Source organism: Eucyclogobius newberryi, unplaced genomic scaffold, assembly GCF_026437365.1.
Source record: "Eucyclogobius newberryi isolate DKJ021-1_F unplaced genomic scaffold, fEucNew1.0.hap1 SCAF_1, whole genome shotgun sequence".
NCBI lineage: Eukaryota > Metazoa > Chordata > Actinopteri > Gobiiformes > Gobiidae > Eucyclogobius > Eucyclogobius newberryi.
Genome location: NW_027315723.1, coordinates 2,488,222 through 2,505,721, shown reverse-complemented (window position 1 = coordinate 2,505,721; position 17,500 = coordinate 2,488,222). Strand labels below are relative to the sequence as shown.

The window sequence follows — 17,500 nt, the reverse complement described above, 5'->3', positions numbered from 1 at the left end:
TTTGCCACAAGAACTGGTTTGAAGTGTGTTCATGTCGTACTTAATGTACTTTCTCATTACCTGCTATTGATGTGTGTTCGTTGACAATGTTGTGTATTTTATTATGGTTACATGCCATTTTTGCTGGTTTGAGTTAAATTTGCCCAAACTGAGAATAAGTTTGACCAAGAGTTAAAGCCACTGCCACTAGGCCACTCCTCCCAGGTCAATAAAAGAGCAGGCTCAGTTCTGCTCTCGCTCTCTTCTTCCATCGTGACCTGCCAGGATGACACACCGCCCCCCCCCCCCCCCCCCCCCTCCCCCCACCAGGGAGGCTGCATTGTCTTCCAAACTCGGCTTTCACCAAACAACCCAAACATCTTAATCGAAAAACGCACGATTCAACGGACCCTGGACTCATCAAACTCTTCGAATGCTAAACCTGCTCTCAAGCATCAGCATCTGGACAGCTCCAAGGACGCAAAGAACTCTGAGGACGCAAAGACGTGGGAGGCCTCGCCCCACATCCTCCTTGGACACGTGAGACCTGAGAGTGGCTGATATTTACAGAGTGGCATTTAAAGACAGGTTCCCTTGAATTATTCCCAAAATCAATCAAAACCTAATTCTTAATACCAGCATTTCTTTTAACTAAGTTGAGCCCAGGCACAGCCTGTGTAACCAAATGTGTCATTAATTGACACAAAATCATCCTGGTTTATAGAGCCTTTGTATTGATCTTTATAGAATTATGATTGTTGGTCAATGAATCGTGTTCTTCCCTTTCAGAGAATGAAACTGAGTAGATGTTAATGATTTGCTGAACAAGCTTCAGATGGTGCCCTTTTAAATATAAATATGAACATTAACTACCTAAAATGCTACACGTGTTGTCCAAATGTAATGGCGAGTCCCAGAGAATATACATTACATCTTGGTACAAAGGTGTGAGCAGGAAACGAGTATAATTACCCTACAAGGACATGAATAACATTACACTACCATAACATCCAAACAGAGCTCGTCACTCTCAAAATGCTGGCCTTCTGGTGGTCCCAAGAGTCTCTAAAAGCACATTAGGAGGTAGAGCCTTCTGGTGGTCCCAAGAGTCTCTAAAAGCACAGTAGGAGGTAGAGCCTTCTGGTGGTCCCAAGAGTCTCTAAAAGCACAGTAGGAGGTAGAGCCTTCTGATGGTCCCAAGAGTCTCTAAAAGCACAGTAGGAGGTAGAGCCTTCTGGTGGTCCCAAGAGTCTCTAAAAGCACAGTAGGAGGTAGAGCCTTCTGATGGTCCCAAGAGTCTCTAAAAGCACAGTAGTAGGTAGAGCCTTCTGGTGGTCCCAAGAGTCTCTAAAAGCACAGTAGGAGGTAGAGCCTTTTGGTGGCCCCAAGAGTCTCTAAAAGCACAGTAGGAGGTAGAGCTCCTGTGTTATGGAATCAGCTCCTGTCCAAGTTAAAAAGGCCGACACAGTCTCTTCATGTAAGACCAGGCTTAAAAAGTTCCTCTTTGCAAATTTGATATTGTAAATTTACAGGCAACATTTTATTCTATTTGCCTTTATATAGTAATAATTATAGCCCTGATAAGCAGCAGCTCTTGCACCATTTTACAAATCGACAGTAGATTTCCAGGGAGTATAAAAATTTTAATCCATTTTATATTTTATCCTGAACAAATGGGATAGCACAGAGTGTATGTGGCATTGGATGAGACGCCATTCCACCATGTGCAGAAATGCTCAGTTCCTCCTCTGTAACACCAGGGGGCGCAGTGAACCGGAAACACTGCATCAGAGTCACAAAGAAGATGAACAGCTCCATCCTGGCCAGGCCTTCACCCAGACAAATCCTACGACCTGACAGACAGACAGGGTTATTGTGAGTACATGATCTGTTCATTAATGATGATAATACAGTATTTTCAGCAAGTGTCCGAACCTGCAGAGAACGGCATGAAGGCGTCTCTCTTCCTGAACTTCCCGTCTTTGTGGAGGAAGTGATCTGGACAGAAGCTGTGAGGCTTTTCCCACTCGCTCTCGTCGTAGAGGACTGAGGCGAGGAGCGGGTACACTGTGGTCCCCTGTGGACACCAGACCAGGGTTACACTGCTAATGTTTAACTAAAGGGAATGTCTGCAGAGCCGCAGCTAAAGCCTCCATTCTTTTCTGTGAGCGTGCTCACACCAGACGCTGAAAGCACTAATTTAGCTAATAATGAATAGCCAAGATGGAATAAAGGCTTTTTAACATTTCTAAAACCTTGTTTTTGTTGAATGACTTTTTGGATTGTATCCGGCAGACAACCACTCAAGCATCTTCAAGTTGCAAATGAACTGCTCTCCAAAGAGCACCAATGCAGCGCTTTTATAACAGCGGTTGTGTGTTGTGAGAGTGCTTGTTGGAAAGCTTGAATTGTCTAAACTTTCCTGTAACATTTTGTTCGGTAAATCAGCTTTTTCTGGGAAACTGACTTTTGTTGTGACTTTCGTCTCTTCACAAATAATTTTATTTGGTGCCGGTGATTTCTGGTTAATCTCACCTTCTTGATGAAGTGTCCCTTGAAGGTGATGTCCTGGGACGTTTTATGAGGAAGAGCTATCGGGGCGATGTTCCCGATCCTCTGAGTCTCGTGGATCACTGCGTCAGTGAACGGCAGGTCTTTTCTGTCCTCCAGCTGCACCTCACGCGCTCCAATCACTCTGATGATCTCCTCACGGACCTGGTCTACGAAAGGGAGTGGATGTGGGTTTAAAAATAAGTCAGAACTAAACAATGACTAAACCAGGACCAATCCAAGTCTAAACCAAGTCTAAAAAGTGCCTTTGAGGTTTTTTTTTTCTTCTTGAGTAATTGGAACTGCATTTTTATTTTCATTTTTGAAATATGTCAAATTGAAAAAGAACCTGTTAAGGTCTTTCTCAAATATATTTATGTTTTGTCCTATAATTGTTAAGGTAACAAGTGACATTTTTAAACTATTTTGTGAGTTGATGCTAGCTAGGACTGAGCAACTTGCTTAACATTTTTAAATGAAATTGAATTATTTTGGTTCTTACCCTGGATGTGTGGGTACTTTAGCTGGTACCATGTGACCCTGGTTCTTACCCTGGATGTGTGGGTACTTTAGCTGGTACTGTGTGACCCTGGTTCTTACCCTGGATGTGTGGGTACTTTAGCTGGTACTGTGTGACCCTGGTTCTTACCCTAGATGTGTGGGTACGTACTTTAGCTGGTACTGTGTGACCCTGGTTCTTACCCTGGATGTGTGGGTACGTACTTTAGCTGGTACTGTGTGACCCTGGTTCTTACCCTGGATGTGTGGGTACTTGGCCATGAAGAGCAGGGCCCATCTCAGAGTGGTGGCTGAGGTGTCGGTGCCGGCGGCGAACAGCTGCACAACTGTCTGTTGCAAATTATCCTCGTGAAACACAGTGTGAGGTACTCCCCTCTCCTGTCAATCAAACATGACCTTTAATGGAGTACAAATATTCAACACGAAAAACACACTGCACACAACTGCTTTTCCTCCTCTCAACACGAGGACAAGGAACAATTACTTGTCAAACAATTAGTATATTTACACATTTGAAATACATAATCAGCCAAATAAAGTCAGCAATAATTAATTCTTTTTTTTATTTTATTTGATGAATAGCGTTGCTGTATTTGTTATAAAAGGCCTTTTGAGATGTATAGTCCAGTTAAGTAAATTAATAAGTGAAAAAATATATTTTTGTCAAACAGAAATACTGACAAATGCTGCAGCTTTTTAAGAGCTGCCACGGGTGAAAATGGTTGTGTCAGAGCTTTTTTCCATGTTAAATGTGTTGGTTTTAGAATACTCCTCATAAAGGATCAAGATTGCAGAGATAAAGCATCAAATCCTTCACATCAATACTGGGTCTGAGGAATAAAGTCTGGCGGTAATGCAACACTCGGATGCCAACCGCCATTAAACAACAACAATACTGGACCATGAGTGTCGCCCCCTTCAGGACACTCTGTCCCCTGCAGGACACTCTGTCCCCTGCAGGACACTCTGTCCACTCTAGAGAGCAGCTTCAGTGACTGATCCACCCTCACTGTGTGAAGGAGACGTTTCACAGGTCTGTCCTTCTGCTGCTGTCAGACTGTATAACAAACACTGTCATACCCATGTGCAATACTGACATACCCATGTGCAATACTGTCATACCCATGTGCAATACTGACTTAATCATGTGCAATACTGTCATAATCATGTGCAATACTGTGACATTCATCCTGGTGCAATATTCTCTGTCCATAAAAGCTGTAAATAAGAGTGTTGTTATTTTTAAGAGTATAAGAAGTTTTTTACAGTGTTTCTACAAGAGTGTATTTATAAGTTATCTGCTTATTTTATTTTTTACTTCTGTGCCTAATCTGTGTTGAAACACTGGAATTTCCCCATTTTGGGACAAAAACAGGTTACCTTATCTCACTTTCACTGTTAGTCTTTGGTCACTGAAGCCAGGCAACCCTGATCAACAGTCTAACCCACGACCTCCGTGCTGAGAGGAGGAGACAGGATAACCACTCTGCCACAGTAACACGGGCATGACATCTGTTTTAAATTGTGTCTCACCTTCTTTTGCTGTCGAATCATAAACGCGTCCACAAATCCTCGGCTCATTTGCGGGTTCAGCGTCTCTCTCAGTTTTTTGAAAAACTTGAAATTCTGATTTCTATTTTTCTCTCGCTGCTTGAAAATTTCATTCCTGTTCGGCACCAGACGTCCGAGCCACGGGAACAAGTTATAGACCTGAACAAAACAATTCATGACATAAATGATGAGTGTAGAGGTTCCTGAAGATGCCATGACCCCAGGCCGAGGCTGAGGTCCATACAACTCTGTGGGAGGAAGGTTTACAGAAAACTGGATTACATTTTGTGCTGTAATTGTAGGATTTCTTGTGGTATGTCGATGTAATCCCTCTGTCGTCCAGGAGCGTTCCATAGTTGAACAAAATTCAGTTGTAGTCATCTGGACTCTGTTTTTAGAAAAACTAAACGTTTTGACTCTCATCCAAGAGTCATTCTCAATCTGTGAATCCAGACCAGGAACTCAGATATTTATCCTACTCTGGGTAGGCCCTGCCCACTGGGTGGGACCTCCTGATGAGAAAGTCTTGTTGGTTTCAACAGAAACTAAACCTCTATGTTTTCTATCAAACTAGCCTCTTGGACTACCAGTCCTTTAATGGGATATTAGTCTCCCTTATGTCCCTGGCTCACCCTCTTTCTCTTTCCTGAGGACCTGATTAGCATCTGAATGCCCTGGGTGTCGACCTCTCCAGGGATTCATGATTCCATTATAAACAACATGAAGGTTGAATCTTAAACATTCGTTTCAATTTAAAGATGGTCTTTTTTTTCTTTTCTTTTTTAAACAAAAATAGCCTCTTTAACTTCTCTTTCAAACCTTCTGCTCAGAATCTCCTCACTGTCTTTGATAGAGTGCTTTGTGTCTTTAAGATGAAGATGCACGGCGCTCTGTGGTCCTGAACTCCAGTGTCTTCTGTGCTGAAAAAGCCTCTTGTGCAGTGGCTCTTTAGTCTCACTATGTGGCGCTCTTTACAGTTCTTTACTGCATTGGACAGAATAAACTACATTGCTCTATTTTTGTGTCGGCATCTTGTCTTTAGGGTGAAACAGTTTGTGTCTTAAAGTGTTGCCTGGTTAAAAATAAACAGTGATTTCATGTTGTCTAAAAATTCTCAGTCCCGAGACATAAGGGATAGAAACACCCTTCCTTCTCGGTTCTGTTTCCCCTTGATCCCCTTTGTCCCTTTTGTCCTGCTTTTTGGTTCTCTTCACTCTGTTGAGAGCCCAAGCTGGGTATCCAAAGGCTGAGATAGCATTCCAGACGTGTTTTTTCCGCTTTCCTCTTGCCCTCTGAGCTGGTGGTCACTTCCTCTTGCCCTTTGAGCTGGTGGTCACTTCCTCTTGCCCTCTGAGCTGGTGGTCACTTCCTCTTGCCCTCTGAGCTGGTGGTCACTTCCTCTTGCCCTTTGAGCTGGTGGTCACTTCCTCTTGCCCTCTGAGCTGGTGGTCACTTCCTCTTGCCCTCTGAGCTGGTGGGCACTTCCTCTTGCCTTTTGAGCTGGTGGGCACTTCCTCTTGCCCTTTGAGCTGGTGGTCACTTCCTCTTGCCCTCTGAGCTGGTGGTCACTTCCTCTTGCCCTCTGAGCTGGTGGGCACTTCCTCTTGCCCTCTGAGCTGGTGGTCACTTCCTCTTGCCCTTTGAGCTGGTGGGCACTTCCTCTTGCCCTCTGAGCTGGTGGGCACTTCCTCTTGCCCTTTGAGCTGGTGGGCACTTCCTCTTGCCCTTTGAGCTGGTGGGCACTTCCTCTTGCCCTCTGAGCTGGTGGGTATTTCCTCTTGCCCTCTGAGCTGGTGGGCACTTCCTCTTGCCCTCTGAGCTGGTGGGCACTTCCTCTAGGGCTCTGTGTTGTAATGTCCTGATCACCTCCAGGTGGTGCTGTAGTGGGTGGTTAGAGCCAAAGAGCAGGTACTGATCCGTGTGTGTAGGTTCCCTTTATACTTGTTCTTTCCCTCTGTATCTACCTGCGTTGCAACAATGAAATTTCCCCATGTGTGGACAATAAAGGATTATCTTATCTTATCTTATCTTACTTCTATTTGGAGCTTTCCATCCTCTCCTCTGATAGTGGAACAATCAAGAAAGGCCAAGCAGTTCTCCTTAGAGTTTTCTCTTGTAAACCTGATGTTCAGGTCCACAGCGTTGATGTGCTCTGAGAAGGCTTCAGCTCTTGTTTCTTGATTGTTACAAATGTATCATTAACATAGCGATACCAAAGCTTTGGGGCAATGCCTGAAAAGGAGGCCAGTGCCTTCTTCTCAAAGTGCTCCATGTACAGGTTGGTCCCTATGGAGACGGGTGAGTCCAGGGCACAGCCATGAATCTGTCTGTAAAATTGTCCCCGGAATTGAAAGTAAGTGATGTTCAGACAGATGTCCAACAATTTGCATATGTGTTCAGGTGTCAGTTTGGTTTAATGCTTGGCCACATTGTGTGTGATGGAGTCTGTGCTACACACAATGGGTCTGAGTGGAACCTCTCTTTTGTGGATTTTTTTTTACTGTGTCCTGGGGAATAGCTTCTCCAGTACACAGTCTGTAATACAGAAGCCTGTCTATCCCCTCCTCATTTTCAAGCTTTTGTAAACAGAGAAAGCGATAGATCAACAGCCTATTATGCTTTTTAAAGATTACCTGTATTGACGGAGAGCTTATGAGGTGCATGTTCCGGTTGGTGTAACTGACTAACGTGGTGAACTCGGGGTCGTCATACTCAAAGCGGCTGCCGTAAACCAGAGAGCAGATGATGTTGGCAACTGCCCTGTTCATCGGCTCTGTCGTGTCAAACGCTTGTCCTGAAATTAAGATTTTAACATTTCATAGATGGAATCCATGTGTGTGTGTGTGTGTGTGTGTGTGTGTGTGTGTGTGTCATGTTTCAATTCAATTCAATTTATTTTTGTAACGCCCCAAATCACAACAGCAGCAGCCTCTGCCCGTGATCCAAATTGAGTAGTGGCCGCTACTGCAGCCTCATGGCCCAGATATTATATTCAAGAGTTTGGCCTGTAAAATTACAGAGAGTGCATAATTATTTTTAGTTTAAAAATAAAACAGAAGGAATTTCATTATTTCACCATTTCTAAAATCTTCCAAATTACCTTGTTGACGTCACAGTGAACAGTGTATGGTAATCTGTGCAAATCGTGCAAGCATCACGGGAAAGGCCCAGAGCTAGCTCCCCAACCAGGAAGTAATGCGGAAGAAAGATTTTATAGGAACATGCGCCAACGTGCACACACCATTGACTTGAATGGGCCGCCATCTTATCCCCCCGGGCAGTGTCTTGAAGGTAGAAAAGTACTATATAGAGCTGCCCAGTGGTCGAGCAGTATAGCACTATATAAATGTGAACATTTCTTTTTTTACCAGGTAATTAGTATTAATCACTTCACGATTTTTTTGTCTGATACATTTTTGGAACGTCACACTACAAGACGAGGGGAATGTAAGTTGTCACACAGCGAGAGGAGGGCTCACTCTGCGGCTAAGATTCACAGATATCAGGTTTTATATAAATCACAGTTTGAGGTTGGTCATTCTAAGTTTAATAACAACTGCACATGAACCTTTGCATTGGTCAAATATATAGTGCAGTACACCATAGTTGGTGTGAGAGACAGTGTGCAAGTAATAAATGCCGAACCTGCCCTGCATTAATCTGAATCCAGCCTCACGCTCATCCCTGTAGTAGTGAGTACTGGCTTAGTCCAGTGGTAGTCCTGGTTTAGTCCTGAACACATTTACTGTCTGTTGTGGCTTAGCTGAAGGTTCACCTCTAAAGCTCCTGAAGACCTCACAGAGTCTCTGTGCTTCCTGAGAGACCTTCTCTTCAAAGACTCTCTTTCCCATCCCAAAGTCTCTTAGGTTGGTCAGAGCAAAGCGCCGCATCTCCCTCCATGGCTCGTCATTGGACCATGACACACCTGTAACGGAAAAAAAAAAAAACATTTAGGCTGCGTCTGAATGTCCACGCTCGTCTCCTAGGCAGGCAAGTTTATCTGTAGAGCACAATTCATATGCAAGGCAAGTCAATGTGCTTTACAACCAGAAAAATGTATTAAAATCACTAAGAAATGACAAAAATTACAAAACAGTTTAAGACATAAAAGAAAAGAGTGCAAAGAAAATCAGTCACATGGCCTGACTCTGGCATCAGCAGGAGGCCGGTCCATGTTTAGTCCTGACTCTGGCACCAGCAGGAGGCCGGTCCATGTTTAGTCCTGACTCTGGCACCAGCAGGAGGCCGGTCCATGTTTAGTCCTGACTCTGGCACCAGCAGGAGGCCGGTCCATGTTTAGTCCTGACTCTGGCACCAGCAGGAGGCCGGTCCATGTTTAGTCCTGACTCTGGCACCAGCAGGAGGCCGGTCCATGTTTAGTCCTGACTCTGGCACCAGCAGGAGGCCAGTCCATGTTTAGTCTTGACTCTGGCACCAGCAGGAGGCCGGTCCATGTTTAGTCCTGACTCTGGCACCAGCAGGAGGCCGGTCCATGTTTAGTCCTGACTCTGGCACCAGCAGGAGGCCGGTCTATGTTTAGTCCTTACTCTGGCACCAGCAGGAGGCCGGTCCGTGAGGTCCTCAGAGTCCGAGATGATTCATATGGCACTAACATGTCCGAGATGTACTTTGGTGCTAGGCCATAGAGAGACTTGTACAAAAACAGAGCTGCTTTAAAGTCTATTCTCTGAGCCACAGGGGGCAGTGCAGAGACCTGAGAACAGGACAAATGTGATGGTACTTCCCGGTTCTAGTCAGGACCCAAGCAGCAGCGTTGTGGATGTACTGCAGCTGTTTTACAGCTCGTTTGGAGAGGCCAGTGAGCAGGCCGTTACAGTAGTCTAATCTACTGGAGACAAATACATTGACGAAAGCAAATTTCTGAAGTCTGATTTAGACACTATATACACACATTAAGAGCGAGAGACTGGTAGTGACTGCTAACACTTTCTCTAGTTTTCTGTTGGGATTTCATTTTAACACTGAAGACTGTATTTGTGATTTTGTGAAACACTTTAAACGTAACAAATCACGATTATAAGTGTATTGCTCACAACGCGTCTGGCTTTGATGACTACTTACTGTTGGAAAATATTGTAATCGCCGTGCTTACAATTAAAGGTAGTGGGGTTGTACATGTGTGTCCTTAGACAAATGTCCCAGCGTCCCGTGTCCTTCGACAAATGTCCCAGCATCCCATGTCCTTAGACAAATGTCCCAGCGTTCCGTGTCTTAAGACAAATGTTCGAGCGTCCCATGTCCTTAGACAAATGTGACCAGCCGACTTAAAACCAGGCATAAGTCTCCCCAAAGACATTTTGAGTTATTCAAAGATTCTGAAAGTGTACTTTTAAAGCTATCCAATGATGTCTCACTCATGTACATCTGATAATATGTGTCTGACCGTGGATAAACCAGTTACATGTCTACCCGGAGAGACATTTTGAGTTATTCACAGATTCTGAAAGTGTGAATTCGAAGCTCTCCAATGATGTCTCACTCATGTAGATCTGATAATATTTGAGTAAGTTGTGGTCATTTGAATGTATACAACTCTCAAACCCATTCACTGAGAAAACGGGGCTCAAAGTTTCTCACTGGAGTGAGCCCAGAGTCACAGGGGGCGGGGCTCATTTGCATCTCATTGAGATAAGCCCTCCCCCCTGTCACACTGACACCACCTCCCCCTACAGCTGTCACTAAGACTCAAGAGGAGTGTTGTTATTGATGGTAACTGGACTTGAATCAGAATTAGAAGTTACTATATTAAAATGGAAATACTTGGATTACAAAAGGCCCTGAATAAAATCAAAGAATCAGAATCAGAAAATAGGGTTCATTGCATTTGTCGATAAACATAATTCACAGGTGATTCAGTGCAACACAAACAACAAAAGATAAGATAAGATAAGATAGCCTTTAATGTTACAACGCAGTAGATACAGGGGGAAAGGACAGATAACTTATAGGAAGTTTAAAAAACACTCTTATAGAAGAACTCTTATAAACAGATGCCAGGGCCAGGTATACGAACTGCAACGGGTCCATGGCTTTGAATATATGAGATATGAGATAATAGATATGATATGTACACCACCAGAGTCCAATTACATCAGAGATCACATCCTCATCCTCTTCTTCGTCTGTGCACTCTTCTGTGCTGTGACTCTCGGCGCTGGGCATGTGATGTCTTTTGCCTCGTCAGCACAGAAAGGCCTGATTTTTTCATGCAGATAGGTCTGCCTGTCAAAGTTCAGTCCAGGTGGGACCAGGACATGGAGATTGTCAACCGGAGGCAGAACAGCTGAATTGCGTAGTAGCTGAAATTCCACTGGTTCTGCTTCACAGTGACTTTTCGCAAGCACCACACCTGGTCTCTTGGCATCAAAGCTGTAAACAAATAACAGGACATTTAAGAAATGGCTAACTATTTCACATAACACTCATTAACTTTTTTTTTTTTTTTAACACAATGTGAGTGTTTCAATATAAATACCTGAAGTGCTGATAACTCTTGATCTTTGGAAGCCGTCTGAAGAAGGGACTCAGATGCTTCTGCCAGTCCAAGTTCTTGACAAACACTTTGCTATCCGCCGTTCCAACAAGCTGTGGGATATTGAGGTGAGACTCAGGAGAGCTGTTTTCCACTACCTGATGACAAGGGCGACAATGTAAAAAAAAATTAGAACAGAAGAAACATATCTTAAGCAGAGAGCAGCACTGAAGTTTTGCCAGGCTAATGTTTACACATTACAGTAGTCAAATAATATAAACTAACCTCAGCGATGTCTTCCAAAGTGTCAACCCTGGTCTTCATGTATGCTCGCTTGATAATCTGATGATCTGTGCGTGGCCTGCAGCTTCTGATGTGTGGGAGAAGCTGTTTCCACAGTGATCTGAAACTTGATTTACAAACTGCAGGCTCACCTGAAAAACAGATGTTGCTTATGGTTAATTATACTCTAATCATTAAAACATGAAAATCACCAAAATAATGTTTTACACTTACCAAGCTCCTTAGCAGACTTCACGTAGAGGCCTTAGTCACATGGGTTGGGAGCAACTTCACATGGAAGTCCCTATGGCCAGGATGTCGACCAGGTAGCATTATGGAATGGACTTCTGCATAGTTTTTGATAAACTCCACAACGGTGTGAATCACTTCATGGCTGATGAACTTGCGTGAATGTGACAGTGGCTGTGCACGCTTCTTCCTCAATCGTGGTGTTGCTCCATTTTTGTCATAGTGTTTGATTATGTCAGTCAGGGTGTCTTTGCCAATTCTGAAAAGGGGAAAAAAAGGATTAGGGTTAACAGTAATATGGGAATAACACGCTTCACAGATAACAGTTCACATTGTGACGTTAACGGCGTATTTAAGATGCAAAACGCGGAGATATTGTGACATCTGCCCTTGGCTAGCGGGGCTAGCTAGCTCACTTGAGCTAACACGGCTCGTAAAAGCAAAACACTTGCAGAACAGCACACCAAAACATGAACATACACTTGAGTTTAAAACCGGCGCACATTAAAGTGATTAAAAGCGGGTGTTTTAGTCGCAAAGCTTAACTGGTTCAGCCGTCCTGTTGTCTCTCCCAACACCGTGCACAGAGAGACACACAGGAAGCTGATAATGGCCAGGCAAGCGTGTGATTGGTTTGAGTGACGCAGTGCGTGCGTGACGTGCGACGTACGTAAGCCACGTGACCAGAAGTGGCATCGGGAGTTGTAGTTCTTTTTCTATTTCTAGTTTTTTTACTTTCTAAAACTAACTCAAAACACCATAAAACACACACAAAGCACAACCCACACAACCCACAGGTCAAGAAATACTACATAAGTATATAATTTGTACAGACAAAACGCTGAAAAATAACCCGATAACATAGCAAAGTTTAGCTTACAACTTAGCTCTGAATAGCTGCGTTTAGCTCCGGGCTGTGGGGCTAACAGCCGGTTTAGTCCACCATAAAACACACACAAAGCACGACCCACACAACCCACGGGCCAACCCACGCCGAAAAATAACCAGATAACATGGTGATAACAGCAAGTAGTCACATTAAGCCCGTATTGCAGAGTGCACTGAAGCAACATGTTAGCTTAGCATTAGCTCCACCGGAGCAGACAAGTAAGATTCTAAAGTGATCACGAGACCGCCTTAAAACAGAGCGTTAAAGCAATAATTTAGTAGTAAAGTAAAAGTGTACCTGAGTAAACAGTTCCGTTGCAATGTAGTCCAGGAAATGTAAGCTCTGAAGACTGTGCTCTGCAGACGGTCTGGAGTAATGAGAGGAAAACACGGAGCATGCAGCTGCCATGCGGATCACAGCTGATTGGTGGAAAATGTAAACAATACGTTGGCTAGAAAAAGGTGACGCCCCCAGGAGAGCAGGAAAAAGACCCGAAAACTCCACATTTTTAACAGCTTAATGTATACGTTTAAGACAACCAATAGTGCTATCTGAAGCACACAGGGGCTTATTCATAACTTCAACTAGCACATTCTTGAAAAAAAACAAAAATCACACATTTGAAAAAAAAAATCTTTTTTGGGGTTTATCTCCGTTTCACCGAGGCCGACATGTACCGGCATTAAGGCTGCTGCGCCACATATATGAATGTTGAAGTTTTTGTCATTTGAATGTAAACCCCTTTTTACAGAGAAAACGGCCTCTAAAGATTGATCTCAGAGTCACAGGGGTGCTCATTTGCATCTCATTGAGACAGGCCTCCCCCTCTTCACTGACTGTTTTTGGTGCATTCAGAAAAACCTTAGATTCAAGACATGTTTATTACACGTCATCATTAACGGTAACAATCTACGCAAACAGTTAAGTGAAATTTTATTTTCACGTTAACAAATCACATCTTGTTTTGTCACAACTTAAAACCAGTTCATTAAGAGCATCTTGGACCATTTGATGTTCAACATTTTCAATATAACTCTGCATTGTCCGTTTAATATTAGAGGCCTTATTTATCAATGTTTTTCTATTAGTCTGCAGTCTGTCGAGTTTATCAGAAAGCCCTTTGGCAGTCAGTTTAACTTCACGTTTGGCAACCTGTGATTTAGAGTCAATAACATGGATCTCATAGCGTTTTAGCTTCGCTTAGCTCCGTCTGCTAATCACACATATGAAAAAAAAATGTTTTGTCTTTTTCTCCGTTTGGTCGGGGCCGACTTGTGGCGGTTTTTAGGGTGGTGAGTCACAAATGTCACAGCGTCCTGTGTCCTTAGACAAATGTGCCAGTGTCCCATGTACTTAGACATATGTCCCAGCGTCCCATGTCCTTAGACAAATTTCCCAGCATCCTGGGTCCTTAGACAAATGCCCCAGCATCCCCTGTCCTTAGACCCTCCTTCTCGGCCAGGAAAAACTACAGACCCTCTTTGGGAAAAAGTAGAAACCTAGAGGAGTTCCACAGTGAATGAGAGATCGACTCCTTCAGACGGATATGTGGACGCAAGATGGACAGTAGAGCTGGAGCCATTCAGGAGGAGAACCAGTTCTTCAGGCAGATTAAGAACCGTTCATATAGAGTAGAGAGATGTTTATTGCTCATAATGCGGCTGGCTTTGATAACTACTTACTGTTGGAAAATATTGTCAAAGAGTTTAATCGCCGTGCTTACAATTAAAGTAGGTAGGATTGTACATGTGTGTCCTTAGACAAATGTCCCAGCGTCCTGTGTCCTTAGACAAATGTCCCAGCGTCCCGTGTCCTTAGACAAATGTCCCCGCGTCCCGTGTCCTTAGACAAATGTCCCAGCGTCCCGTGTCCTTAGACAAATGTCCCAGCATCCCGTGTCCTTAGACATAAGTCCCAGCATCCCGTGTCCTTAGAAAAATGTCCCAGCATCCTGTGCCCTTAGACAAATTTCCCAGCGTCCCTTGTCCTTAGACCCTCCTTCTCTGCCAGGAAAAACTACAAAACCTCTTTGGGAAAAAGTAGAAACCTGGAGGAGTTCCAGAGTGAAGGAGAGATCTGACTCCTTCAGACGGACAGGCGGACGCAAGAGAGACAGTGGAGCTGGAGCCATTCAGGAGGAGAACCAGTTCTTCAGGAGGAGAACCAGTTCTTCAGGAGGAGCATCTGGAGGCGGATAACCAACAACTCTTGGCCAGGCCACATGAGAACCACCTGAACTAGCAGTTGCTGTACTTTCTTTTGACCCCAGGCATGAACCACGAGCTCTCTACATTCACAGGTACAATGGCAGTCCTGAAACCTGCCGCTCTTGTTTCACTCTATGCTCTTTGACCTCTGAGCTTCAGCCATCGTCTTTGGTCACTGAACGTTCTTGTGTAGCCTTCATTATAACTAATCTAACTGGAAGAGTGAACAACAACACTCTATTCGCCGTTCTGTTCAGACTTTCACAGAAGCACTCTAGAAGGTCATTGTCTGTTTCACTTCTGGCCAAGAGGCAGCTCGTCAGCTACTTTCTCTCAAACAGGGACAAGCCCGTGTGGTAGATCATGCTATTTGCTTCCCAACTCCGTCAGCAGAAAGTGAGTGGAACACTTTGTCTCTTTGTGACACCTTTTGGCGACTACATTACGTTATAGACAAATCAAAATATTAGACTTGTGACTACAATAAATCAAACACAAGCTGTTCTGCACACATGTAAATAATATGTTTTTACGACACTGACTTTTTACTAAAGAGGTGCCAATCGACTGTATTGAATTTAAATGCTTTTACCGTGGCTGTTTTCCCCAAGATTCTCTGTAAAGATGGGAATCAGGTCTCTGTCTCCAAACACCTCCGCGTGGTTCACCAGAGCCTCCTTCACCGTCTTGTACCCCGCCAACACCACCACCTTCTTAGGGCCCAGCCACACCGTGAACACAGGGCCGTACTTCTGAGAAAACTACAACAGGAGCACAACATGTTCTGTATGTTCAAGATGACAAAGGCTCAGGGTTCATGAAACATGAACAACTCCTTTTTAAGGAGTTAAAGTTCAAGGTTTTTTAAGGTAAAATGTATCGCCTTTTATCAGCCCCTCCCTGAGGAGCTGCAGCAGCTAACACTATAATTGAGAGTCTGTAACAAAGAGCCAGTTTGTTACACTAGCACTTTACACGTTTCACTATTTGCACTTTAAATTACATTTCACTTTCATTGCACACAGCACTTTCGACATCTATTAGCACTTTAAAAAGACAATTGCACAAAATTGATTTTAAATATTTATTGAAGTAATGTCCCTTTTAATCCCATTTTTAGATCTGGTGCACAGGGGCCCTTTAACTGAAGCCGTCTGTCCTGGAGGGAAAAGGGAGACAAATTAAATTGTTAGATCAATTGGTGATGTGCAATATTTGTGGAAGATGTTTAGGTGTTTGTGTTTTTAGTGAATTGTGTATGTTACTCACTTCCTCTATTCTTGTGTCCAGGAGTCAAAGGGTTCCCTCCAGAAACGAGCTCCCTTATAAAAGTTCCCCGCTGGACCAAGACAGGAAGTGTAGGGCAGCACCATGGGGTTAGCACAGGGTTTAAGGGTTTTATCATTGATTAGGTGTTGGTTTTAGGGTTTTATGTATATATTTATGTATAGTTAAATGTGTTTGTGTTTATTGGTTTTTATGGAGGTTTTAGTATTTTCTCTCTTTAGCTTATAATTTTTATGAGCTAAAGAGAATGTGAACATCCCTGTTAATTATTTATTTATAAAGATAAAAGGCGCCTGGACCGTCATTACTTGTTCTGCTGCTGGAGAAGACACAGCTCGTGGCCTCTTTACCTTTTGCACAGGCACTTTGCACTTTATTTTGATTGAACATTTTTAAAATGTGGACCACAATTATTCCTCGTCTCACTTGACTTCAACCGCTCCGGCCATCCTACGTCACAGTCTGCTTATGTCATAAAGCAGACACTATATGTTCTTGTGTTCCCATTTATTTATTCATATTTGACATGTTTCAACTCCTTAAAACTTTCACCGATTTCAACAAGTTAAAACTCTTTACAATCGCTTTCACCGTCTTAGGGGCTATTGCTTTTGACATTTTTACATACTGTACTTTTTTTCAGTATTTGCGAAAGTAAATTGCTAATGCTAATGCTAAGCCTAATGCCTGCCTAGTAAGGTGTTCATTGGGTGTGCTATGGCGTCAGGCCATATGTTCCACCGCCCCTGCGTTGCTTTAAGAGCCAGCGGTTTGGTCATATTGCAGCGGTCTGCAGAGGGAAGCAAAGATGTGGTAAATGTGCAGGAGATCATGAGTATGGGAAGTGTGACGAAGGAGCAAAACTGAAGTGCTGTAACTGTGGGGAAGAACATAGCTCTGCCTACGGGGATGCAAGTTTAGCAAAAGAGCTGCTGAGGTGCAGAAAATAAAGGTCTCTCAAGTTATATCCTATGCGGATGCAGTCACGAAAGAGTCAAGTAACGAGGTTAAAGTAAATACAGAGTGAGGAGCCAATGCTGCTCACAGCCAGAGTGAAGTGAGGGAAACCAGCGTGGCTCCCAATAAGTGTGCAGGTTCCAAGTATGAAGGTTCCAAGTATGGAGGTTCCAAGTATGGAGGTTCCAAGTATGGAGGTTCCAAAATTAAGGAGAATACCTTGATCATTCCTAAAGCTGCAGGAAGATTCCTTGGAACAAAAGAGCTTGATTGGGCAGAAATAAAAAACAGGCTAAAGGCGCTAAATGGGAGTCTGAGTGATGGAGGTCTACTTTTGGGGAGTGATCAGAGTGAAGATCTGGAGGTGGGGGCGGTCTCCTGTCCTCGCCCAGTCTAGTAGACGCACGGCTGCCAAGCAACGACATCAGTGGAAATAACACAGCCTAAAGAATGAAGCCTAAAGAAAGCTATACGGCGGAAGCTCCGAACATCAAAGAAGGAGAGGAAGATGAAGAAGAGTCAGCCCTGGGATTAAGC

The 17,500-nt window shown here is 43.7% G+C and overlaps 2 protein-coding genes across 2 annotated transcripts in view; both read right to left on the bottom strand.

Annotated features, from left to right (window-relative positions):
- The window catches only part of LOC140355587 (cytochrome P450 2K1-like), a 38,378-nt gene that overhangs the window by 19,848 nt on the left and 1,030 nt on the right, over positions 1–17,500 (bottom strand). Inside the window, exons 2-5 of the mRNA XM_072440272.1 lie at positions 15,312–15,480; positions 8,375–8,524; positions 7,233–7,393; positions 4,586–4,758 (exon numbers count right to left, since the gene is read on the bottom strand). Of these exons, the coding sequence (XP_072296373.1) occupies positions 4,586–4,758; positions 7,233–7,393; positions 8,375–8,524; positions 15,312–15,480 (653 nt within the window). The remainder of the gene's footprint in view (positions 1–4,585; positions 4,759–7,232; positions 7,394–8,374; positions 8,525–15,311; positions 15,481–17,500) is intronic.
- LOC140362766 (cytochrome P450 2K4-like) lies at positions 1,623–3,309 on the bottom strand. Its single transcript, XM_072448951.1, has 5 exons — positions 3,232–3,309; positions 3,032–3,053; positions 2,515–2,699; positions 1,915–2,056; positions 1,623–1,832 (listed from the first exon to the last, which is right to left on the bottom strand). The coding sequence occupies exons 1-5, from the start codon at positions 3,307–3,309 to the stop codon at positions 1,633–1,635; spliced, it is 627 nt and encodes a 208-aa protein (XP_072305052.1). The 3' UTR covers positions 1,623–1,632.